An 11,350-nucleotide genomic window follows, 5' to 3' on the forward strand; every position below is an offset into this window, starting at 1 on the left:
GAAATATTTCAGTGGTCTGCTTTAGTTACCCCTTGCTTTCTGCGCCTTTAGCCCAGAGGCATAATCTCATTTTGGAGAATGGAGTAGCCCTACAAGAAAGGCTCTTTTCTGAGAGATGCAAACAAACTGAAGAAATGAAGCTGGGCTGGAAATAAAGCTTGCAAGGATTAACAAACCCCATGAAAGACCAAACCCCAAGTGAGACAATGCTCATCACATGTGAGGCCAAAGAGCATGGATTCGTGTCTTTGTTTCTCTCCCATCCACAGGGAAAACAAAGGACAGCAGGGCAAGCCTTTAGACCCATAGCATGTTGAAAATCCTACTCCTTTCTAGAAATTATTTTTTGAAAAACTAGCTTTCCTTGAGTTTATAATTCTAATTCCTAGTTAGCAACACATTATTAAAAACATTACATTAAGAAACACTAGCTAATAGTCTTTTAAAGAGTTTTTTTAATCACTCTAGTCAATTATTTATAGAAAATGGCATATACTATCTGAGAAATACAATTTCATTGTTAAGTGGGCTCTTTGGTCTAATCCTTTTCTCGTTATAGTCTATATCTGTAAGTATGTGTCTGACTAGGTCATATTTTCACTAATTTTATATTCGGAAATTAGGAAGTGATGCATTTCTTCCTGCTTGCTCCTCTCTTTATATTCTTCAAGGACAAAGATTTCTTTGGGTGTTGTATTCAGCAACCCCACCCAGGATGTAGTAGAAATTCTATGAAGTTCTATAAAATCCTATAAAGCCTGACTGACAGATAAGATGACCCCTCCCATTTATCATGAGGCCTCTGATTAGAGGTTTTCTAAAGGAAATAAAATTCGAAATAGATTTGCCTGAAAGTTACCTTCATGTGGAACATCTCATGTCCAGATTCATGGAAAATCTAATAATAATTGCATTATGAAGCATCTTTACCTACTGCCCCATGAACACATTTGTAGCATAAACTCAGCCTGTTGGAACCATTACCATCTTTCTTTATAGAAATAAATTGAAAAGTACTGCCCAGGAGTATTACAGTATAACGCACCCCATGAGACAAAGCTCTTGCCAAAGGAATTCAGAACTCCTGGCTCTTCTGGTCTATGTCCTAGAAATCACCACCCCCCTCATCAATTTTCACCTGTTACCCTGGCAAATTACCAGGTATAACAGTAAAGAGAATGAAAACAATTTACTCCGGGCACCCTAGCCAAGTTGCTATTAAATCATCTGTGCCCCATGTCCTCACTGGAAGGCCCTAAGACTCTACGCATCTTATTTCCTGTCCTTACGAACATCACATAAACTATATTCAGCTCATTCCATAACCTGCCACCCCTTGTAGGTCCCTGAGTCACACAATCAGCATAGTCACCTATGTGATAGCCAAAGGATTCTAGGAGTCCATGCAAAGGGTTTATGTCCTTAAGAGTAAATAAATGCACATAGCCATGTACAGGAAGAAATCCCCTCTGCTGCTAGATTCAAAAGGGAAAAATGAAAGTTACATATATGTGTGTGTGTGTGTATGTGTACATATAACAATATGTAATAAAGTTACATGTATAATTTTCCTAAATTTACATATATAATTTTCTTAAGAAGAGACTATACATTTACATATATAATTTTCTTAAGAAGAGGGGGGTCTTTTCCCCCCTTAGCTTGCTACCTTGCAATCCTTTTTATTAAGTGGGAAGTTTTTTCATTTGTTCTTTTTTTTGGCACTTCTTTTTTTTTTTTTTTTTAAAGATTTTATTTATTTATTTGAGAGAGAATGAGAGACAGAGAACATGAGAGGGAGGAGAGTCAGAGGGAGAAGCAGACTCCCCGCCGAGCAGGGAGCCCGATGCGGGACTCGATCCCGGGACTCCAGGATCATGACCTGAGCCGAAGGCAGTCGCCCAACCAACTGAGCCACCCAGGCGCCCCTGGCACTTCTTAATTGTGGGAAATTTGAAGATATTATGTATAGGTAGTGTGATCATGCTGCTAAGGGTATATAATATAGGGAGTATTTCAGGATATATACAGTATCCTCACATGCTCTCAGCAGGATGATCAAGCTACTTACACATAACACTATTTTCAAGGTTTTCCACAATTAAAAAGTAGTGCCAATTAAAAAAGGAAAAGCCAAAAATACTTAGTGTTCAGCGTCTCAGGGAATAAAAAGATGCCAGGTGTCACTTCAAGCCTCCAGCTCCCGCAAGCTCTGTCTTCACCCAACCTGGCATATAACTAGGCACCACTTCTAGTTCTCCCAATTTGTATGAAAGCATTAAAGAGAATAGAGCAGATTTTCTTAAGCAAGGAGGGAAGTTATGTTGCATAACCCACCACAACATTGTAAAGTCATCTCATTAGTTGCCAGGGGCTTGGCAGGGAAGTGGGGGGGAAATGAGGAGCTATTTAATGGGTATAGAGTTTCAGTTTTGCAAGATGAAAAAGTTCTGGAGATTAGTTGCACAATAATGTGAATAGACTTAACATTACTTAACTGTACACTTAAAAGTCACCAACATGGTAAAATTTATGTTATGTGTTTTCACCACAATTTTTTAAAAAGCTAATGCAAAAAAAGAAAATGGTCATTAGAGTTTCTTGCTGCCCCCACTCTTCTTCTAAGAATTGCTGCAAGGATTCACTATCTGAGGCTCACTTCATATGCACCCAAATGCTCTCTCCTTCCCAAATTGCTCTCCAGGGAACATAAAATTTCTCGCCCCTTTCTATCTAGAGCCATTCACCACAAACCCTAAATGTCATTAGACAAAACAAAGTGCCCCCTGACAGCAGGAAGTGCTGTCGTTAGAAGGTATTTGACGTTTATCCCAGCCTAAAATCCATATCCCATATGGATTTTTTAAATACATATGGTTTGCATCCCAACAGGAATTCTGGTGAAGAAGAGTATTAAGATATTTAGGTTTATACCCCCCAAAAAAGTAGAACTATAGGTAATGAGATGTTGTTCTGTACAATATAGAACACTGTTATTGCTTTATGATATACTAGGTGTTTGTGTGTGTGTAGCATCCTAAGGTCTTCACTGAGGGTGACTCTCTCTTACCTTCTTATAACCCCCGCAGAATAAGACATAATATTTGACCACTAGCATTCATTGAATAAAATGAAACTGTTTGCCTGAGGAAAAAGATTCCTAAAATTCAAGCACAATAATCAGGTTTCCAGGGCAAAAATGGAGCTATCGATAAGTTTAAATCATGTGACATTTGAAACATTGGCATTCATGAATTAATCAGTCATGCATAGGCTTAACACATGTTCACACTGAAAACTAAAAAAATAACGTAAGATAATACTGGTGGTAACCAAATGAAAAAAATCTATTAGATTCTTGGAATAAAAATTTACACATATTTTTGCTTTAATGCTCATTGCTTCGTTTTGACTATTCTCATCTGAGAGGCTTTCGTAGTCATCGTTCCGTGCTGGGAACAGGCGAGCAATAAACTCTTCATGTTGACAGTGAATTTCTTTTCACATCAGGAGAAAAAGAAATTTCCTTATTTTCTCCATAATTACACTACATCTTCCCACACTGGATACACTTCTCCCGCTTGCCTAAAAGATGAACTATTGCATTCCGAAGACAGGAGTCCAAAGATACTTGATTTGAAAGTGAAAAGGTAAATGTATTCTTCGTGCACTAGAGCGTGAGTCCTATGGGATCGCAGAAACAACTCTTCAGACTCAATGCCTTGGTATCTAGCCTACTCACGATACAGCCAGTTCTAAGAAGGTTAAATCAAGATATTCTCCTAACAGCAACTCAAGCCAACTTTGAAACACATTTTTCCAAGACCCAGATTGGGGTTGAATGAGGTCAGAGCCCAGGAGGGGGCACTTGCTCCCCACCCCCTTTCCTCCCTGTCCGCCCCATCCCGCGGCTGCCTGAGGATGGAGCTCGTAAGGGCTTTAAATTACACACGGTGTGAGTGAGTCGCTACTACCCCCCCCCCCATCCACCCCAATCAACAGGACAGATTGAACAAGATGAAGTAAGAGAGAAACCGCAGGCTCCTGTTCCAAGAATGCCGGCTTGAGCCACACCATCCCATCTCTGCTCTCTGCCCAGGGTTTATAGCAAGCTCCTCCTGAAATGGACTCCCGTCCTCTGGAAAGTGCCCCGTGGGAAAGGACCCAGCCAAGCATCTCTCTGCAAGGGACAAAGCCAACTTAAGTACTTCCGTTTTCTACTTGGCTTCTTCAAATACTACTGGTCCCATCCACTTAAAAAAAAGTAAGAATTAATTTTCCTCTCCCAGCTTCCCACACAGAAGATTATATTTAGGAAGCTAAATATTCTACAGTTGCTGAGCAGACTTTTTATTTATTCCTTGAATGTCAGTGTTATCTTTATTTGGGTGGGGGGTGAGGATGGAGGTATCTGGTTTAAATTTATGTTGCATTTTAATATCCCTGAATTAACAGGCACAATTTGTTAAAACTAAATGGAAAAAAACATCGTCAGGACTAATTGCAGTATTTGAAAACTCTGTTATAGTAGAATTTAAAACACTTCTGAAAATATTTTAAAAATTGGCATTTCTATAGTATCTACATGATGGCCAAAGTCAACAATAATCATTATACCACATATCTTCTATAACATTGAAATGAAGGACATTTAAGTCATTTTTATTAATGTAAGCAATATTAAAGGGAGAGATTACTCAAGAGTGTCTCAAACTTTTCCAACAAGACATCTTGTTGGATGGCTACTGGGCTTCTCAAAAAAAAAAAAAAAGTAAGGTACCAGAGTAAAGCTCCAAGGTATCTGCGTATATTTTCCATGTGGTCACAAGCAGCCAATGAATGATAAGATACTTTTCAACATGCGTATGAGGAAGAAAATGCAGACAGTTTCAGTGTTTTCTATGGGATTATTTCTTAATTGCATTTCCAGATGGATGTTCAAGACCAGTGTAGCAGAATCCCAGAATGCTAAGACTTCCCCATTTTCTATCATTTTCCTTTCCAAGACATCAAGCAATACACTGACGTAAGACCTGAAAGAAATTTCTGGAGAGACCGCTTGGATAACAAGATATTACAGCACACAACTGAAGCTAGGAAATTGTTTATTTGTGGAGGTGACATCAGTTTCTGGACTTACTAGACTCTGTCTGAGAAAAGGCAAGTTCAATGTGTACCACAGAGACACCTGTCACTGTCTTCTCAGATTAGATGGGAGGACTTTAAGAAGGATTGAAGCTATTGCTCAATTTGGCTTAAAAAAAAATTGTTCAAAGTACCTTAGCTTAATGAAAAGAAGAGAGCACAGAACCTCTATCCCTAATTCAAATATCCAAAGAGATGCTTCTCTTGTCATTTTACACATACAAAAATAAATTACTAGTTCTTTGTTTTTTTAAAGATTTTATTTATTTATTTGAGAGAGAGAATGAGATAGAGAGAGAGCATGAGAGGGGGGAGGGTCAGAAGGAGAAGCAGACTCCCTGCTGAGCAGGGAGCCCGATGTGGGGCTCGATCACTGGACTCCAGGATCATGACCTGAGCCAAAGGCAGTCGCTTAACCAACTGAGCCACCCAGGCGCCCCAAATTACTAGTTCTTAAATACTTCATTCAAAAAACGATTTCACTAGAGAAGGAAATTAACATTAAGTGAGCAATTATTTTGCCAAGCACTGTGCTAGATCTATTCATTCTCACATTTAATTCCCACAACAACAATGTGAGATCAATATTGTTGTCTCCACTTTGCAGTTCAGAAAATTGAGGTTTATTCATTACCATAATATCTACCTGATGATAAAAGCATATTCTTCATTGCAATACAATTAAAACCAGATTACAGCTCAGCTTTGGATCATCTAGAGGTCAAAGGATGATCTCCAAAACACAGCAACATGGTTAAATTTCAAGACAAATGTGGTGCCAACTCAGACCATCCTTCAAAACAAAGAGGTAGGTTGGGCATGGTCTCGTTTTCAAATAGAAGGAAATTGAAGCCTAAAGAAAATTATTCCTTGAATCTCAGTGTTATCTTTATTTGGGGGGGTGAGGATGGAGGTATTCTGGTAAAGAAAAATAGTGATTTTTTTCCATCATTCTTAGAAGTGGACATAGAATTGCGCCTCCTTTCTCTGGACAGTGTGTGCTAAACCAGCTCAACCCAACTACAGCCTCTAATAGGCAGAGAGAATTTAGAAACCAAGTTCCAGGAAAGGAATCCGCATAAAATAGAATCAACGTACCCATTGCCCCCATGCTGAGGCCTAAGGCCCACAAACGAACATTATAAAGAGATGCTCCTTTTAACACCTACCTTACCCCAAAGTCTCTTGCCCAACTTTTGCATTAATAGAGACATCAAGAGAAATGTTTGTCACGGCTATTCTTACACAGGGCTTTTTTTGGCTTCTGTGAAAATAGAAGCACCACGAATTACATGCTCCAACATGTCCACATTCTTGGCAAAGCAACAGAATCTAGGGGGTCAAATTGGTGAGACAATATCTACCAGATAGCTACTTTATAGCTCCATTTTATAACACAAGAATGTGTAATGGAGATCAGAAAGTCAGAACCAACTTTACAAGGTTGTCCTAGAGGCACATTATGGCAACCTCGCAAACCAGAAACAAACAAAAAAAAAACCCGCTACTTATCAAAGTAATTTAAGCCCATACGTTTCCCAAAAGCTATAAGGGAAAGAAAGCTACCAAGATGCAGAATCTGAGATAGAGGTGGAAATAGCAAATTGGTTCAGACCAAAATTTGACCTCAGGTTTCTCATCTCTAAAGTGGAGACATTATAGTTAGCTTACACAATTACGGCGAGGCTCACATGAGATTGTTTGCGTGGAAGAGTCACTTGCCCAGCAATACGCAATGTGCACAGTGGGATTTAAATCTGAGGCTTATGCAAAGAGTAGGGATGGCAGTAATCACCTGGCATCCCTTATCTTTCATTTGGCAAGTTTTTAAGGCTCCTGTGGAGATAATCAAGAGTCAGTTTATCTTCGAGCAAATAGTGACAATCACAAGGCACTTGGCGTACCTTTGTCACCTAACTTTCATTCTCCTGCAGAGGATCATGATGGTCGGTACAATTCCAAGAGCCATTACTATGTGTGGAGAGCACATGACACTGACTCTGAAGAGGGTCTGCTCCACAGAACGGATTGCTCCTTTGCTACATAAAACATTTTCATCGCTTTCAGTACAGAGACGTCCTGCGGCAGAATGACTTAAATTTATAGGCTTATGCTAAGCATGGAAAGAAGAATGTGCTTTTGGATGTCATTTTCTGTGTTATCTTTCCCCTCTCAATTCCCACCGTTTTGTTTTTGAGCCAATCATGCCCTGGAGTATAGAATAAAGGTAGCAGGCTACCGCCCCGGACAGAGGCAACCCTAACCAAATGGCTTGACAGTTGGTAAATGTTTATAACAAACTTGATCATATCCTTCACGCAACAAACAAGCACTTACTTAAATGATTTAAGGTGTGTAGCTGGGAATGTTCCCTCCAGTCATGAAGACGTAAAGCAATACCATATTTTAAGGGTAGGGGATGGGGGGATCAAAACCCATGAGCCAGAAAGAAGCCTCTCAACTGCTTATCTTGTTAAGGCTCAGTGAAGACGAAATAGTCTCGTTGGATTAAAATAATTAAATAGACCTAATTTCTCGGGGTACCTGGGTGGCTCAGTCGTTAAGCATCTACCTTCGGCTCAGGTCATGATCCCAGCGTCCTGGGATCGAGCCCCGAATCAGGCAATCTGCTCAGCAGGAAGCCTGCTTCTCTCTCTCCCACTCCCCCTGCTTGTGTTCCCTCTTTTGCTGTGTCTCGCTCTGTCAAATAAATAAATAAAATCTTTAAAAATAAATAAATAAATAAATAGGCCTAATTTCTAATATATATGTCAAATGGAATTAAAACCATAAAATCCAAATGGATCTTGAGATGCTCTAACAGAAAAATTGTTGGGGCGCCTGGGTGGTTCAGATGGTTAAGCGTCTGCCTTCGGCTCAGGTCATGATCCCAGGGTCCTGGATCGAGTCCCGCATCGGGCTCCCTGCTAGGTGGGGAGCCTGCTTCTCCCTCTGCCTCTGCCTCTCTCTCTCTCTCTCTCTGACTCTCATGAATAAATAAATAAAACATTTTTTAAAAAAATCTCTAAAAAAGAAAAATTGTCTGGAGAATTGCCAGGGGCGCTATGAATCCTGTAAAGAACAATCCATGAACCAGGGAAGACCATTAATGTTCCCAAAGGAAAAAAAAAAATTTGTCAATACAAAAGAAATAGAATTCACGATCCATCATTTGATGGAGGAAGCAGAACCTGAATATGTTTTTACTGTTCTATTTCCAAAACATGCATACTCCTTATTTTCATCTAACTGCCATGATAATAAAATAGCTTTGAGGTGACATTAAAATAAAGGAGAAAAAAAAAAACTGGGACTGCGGGGGGAAAAATCTAGTTTTTATCTTACAACCCCAACTACACCACCAGCAGCCTATTCACAGCCCTTTTGTGAGGACAGAATCCAAGTGAGGAAAGCTGTGTGTGTGGTGGAGCATGCCAGACAGAAAAGCACACTGAGAGCTGAGTCTTTCTCCATGGTGAGAAAAAGCGATATTCGGGATATGGTTAGCTATCAGGAGCTAGGGGAACTGGGTTGAAGACCCTGCATGGGGTGCAGGAGAAGGAGGAGATAAGACGGCTGATAGCGCAGAGGAAATTTTAGAGGCGAACAGAGCTGTCCTTTGACATCTGGGTGGTGATCAGCATAACCCTCCCACCTTCTCTACTCTTCAGTAATCTCTGCAGAACTGATACTTGTCTGTTGAGCGGGTTTCTGTTGGAGGACTGTGACAATGCCCGGGACCGTGGTAAGAGGTAAGAAGGAGGACTCCTCCAAGAAGCCTAGTCACACCTGAGTCATGTTGGGTTGATTTTTTTATTTTTATTTTATTTTTTTTTAAAGATTTTATTTATTTATTTATTTGAGAGAGAGAGAGCAGGAGAGGGGGGAGGGTCTGAGGGAGAAGCAGACTCCCTGACGAGCAGGGAGCCCGATGCGGGACTCGATCCCGGGACTCCAGGATCATGACCTGAGCCGGAGGCAGTCGCTTAACCAACTGAGCCACCCAGGCGCCCCGATTTTTTTATTTTTAGAGACCACTCTAGTACTGGAACACAGGCTCTTCCAATCTGACCTGGCTACTTCCAGGTTTTTAACTCAGTGCCCTGGGTACTGAGATCAGAACAGGAACCCACCAAAAAGGACATTGTTTTGGATTGCACAAGGGCTCATTCTTGGTTCTTCCCACCTCTGTCAAGGGCTGTTCAGGACTGGGGGTCCCACGTGTGAATGACTTCAGGATACCAGTCACACCCACAAATGGGAAGAACTGCTGGGTGTAAGACAATGGGGGACATCAGGCCTGATAGGTAGTAGAGGTTGCAGAGCCTAAAGGCTTTCAAAATCAATACTTAGAGGGAAAAAAAAAAAAGTAGTGACTAAGTAAATGTCTGTGCGCAGGATTCAAGACCCCTATTAGATTTGTCTCAGTGTGACTGCAAAGTGAGATACTCAGGAGCACGTCTGGCCCACGGCCAGTATTCAGGTCTTCGGACAGAACCTCTTCCTAAAGCCCTCTTTGCCTGGAATCCCCATATATCATCTAAAGAAAATTGAAATGTCATAAATTAGCTCCTTTCAAATGATTCTGGTGTACTGAAATGGGATCTCTTTGATAGGTCATCTGTAAACTACACACACAAAATAGTTTTCTCGCAGATCAAACCAGACAGTATTCAGAATGTTTAACTTAAAATAATTATATTCTACTGAAAGTTGTCAGAGGACTGGGGAGGGGTTGGGGCGGAGGAGAGAAAAGAAGATAATTCTGAAGCCCCCCTCCACCCCCACCTCCGCCCATTACAAGTCACCTCTGCACAGTTTACCACTAAATCACTCATCAAAATGGGCCACAGGGGCAATGGCAACCAGCCCTGCTCCCAGGCTCCAGAGCTCCTGATACATAGGAGCTTGCTTACGCTGTAAATTCTGCATATTCTGGTGTTATCGCCAGATACGCAGACAGGCATATTACATGCGAGTTACATGACTTTGGAGCTCTAGAAACAGAATCCTTGATGACTTGAAAACTCCCCACTCTGTCTCCAAGTCAGTCTTTTCTCAGTGAGGTCCCTTGTGCATTCACTATATCTTGTGAAGCTAAAGAGGAAAAAGGAAAGACTCTGGATAGATCCTTACCTGTAGCTGCTGGTCTAATTCTGGAAAGACCAGAGGAATGGCGTCTTCAGGAGGTGTATCATCTAGAACATGAAAATAAAAGGATTCTTCACTATAGAGCTCTTTCTCTCCTGGTAGGCGTCCTGCTCTCACCATCTTTGGATTTATACAATTAAATCATCAGTATATACTGCTTTAATTATTCTCATCACTTCAGGTGGGGACACAGAGAATACAGAAGACAATCTTGTTCATTTTTGGTACAAACAGAAGCCTGGAGAGCATAGCTGGCCTGGCCAAAATTTTTCAAACAAATATCAGAATCCTCAACTGTCCAGTCTGGTAGCTCTATAATTAAGAAGCACAATATTCTCATGGTAGCCAAAACCAGATTCCCTGGCATGCAGGAAAGTGCTTTAACAAGGCGCTAATGAGGTGATCAGAACAACCTCAATGGGACAGAAGAATGTGTTAGTGAAAAATAGAAGCTCTACTCTGAGTGACTCCAATGGGGGCTTTGATGTCCTTACCACAAATCACCACCACCAGGCAGTTACCCAGAGCCTCGTCTGGGTTCTGGTGAGCAACAGGCAGCAACCCAGGCAGGGGGTTCTTCCCTGCGCGGCAGGCAGCAGTCCCCACATGAGGCCCCGTGCACTGCCTTGATGTGGGGGAACCTGAGCGAAGACAGCCATGGCCACTCTGTCCCCAAATGCCTTACACTGACTGACAGGCAATAGGCAGGTGTCAATGGATCAGAAGATGTTCTCAGAAGCATCCGAGGAAACCTGAGAGATGTTTGGCCTAAAATACCCAAGTCACCCCCAAATGTCTTCGAGAACATACTGTGACCCAGCCACAGGACTAGAGCACAGCCCCTTGTCAGCAGAACCTCATATGTCCAGGCGGACTCTGGCTCTGCTAGGCCATCCATTCCCATCCCCTCCATGTTGGCAACACCTACCCCGGGACAGATGACTATGAGAATAAGACAAAAGACAAGCTAAAGAATTGTTTAAAAACCAAATCTGTTTTACACTGTAACAAAGAAAGGAAAGTTCGGGCGCCTGGGTGGCTCAGTTGGTTAAGC

At 41.4% G+C, this 11,350-nt stretch overlaps 1 protein-coding gene across 6 annotated transcripts in view; it reads right to left on the reverse strand.

Moving 5' to 3' along the window:
- Window positions 1-11,350, reverse strand: part of MAP3K7CL (MAP3K7 C-terminal like) — a 64,736-nt gene that overhangs the window by 12,670 nt on the left and 40,716 nt on the right. For all 6 annotated transcript variants that reach the window (XM_081799200.1, XM_081799180.1, XM_081799171.1 and 3 more), the window contains one exon: window positions 10,282-10,343. In XM_081799200.1, the coding sequence (XP_081655326.1) occupies window positions 10,282-10,343 (62 nt within the window). The remainder of the gene's footprint in view (window positions 1-10,281; window positions 10,344-11,350) is intronic.

Source organism: Leptonychotes weddellii, chromosome 1 (assembly GCF_054177405.1).
Source record: "Leptonychotes weddellii isolate Sample4059 chromosome 1, ASM5417740v2, whole genome shotgun sequence".
Taxonomy (NCBI): domain Eukaryota; kingdom Metazoa; phylum Chordata; class Mammalia; order Carnivora; family Phocidae; genus Leptonychotes; species Leptonychotes weddellii.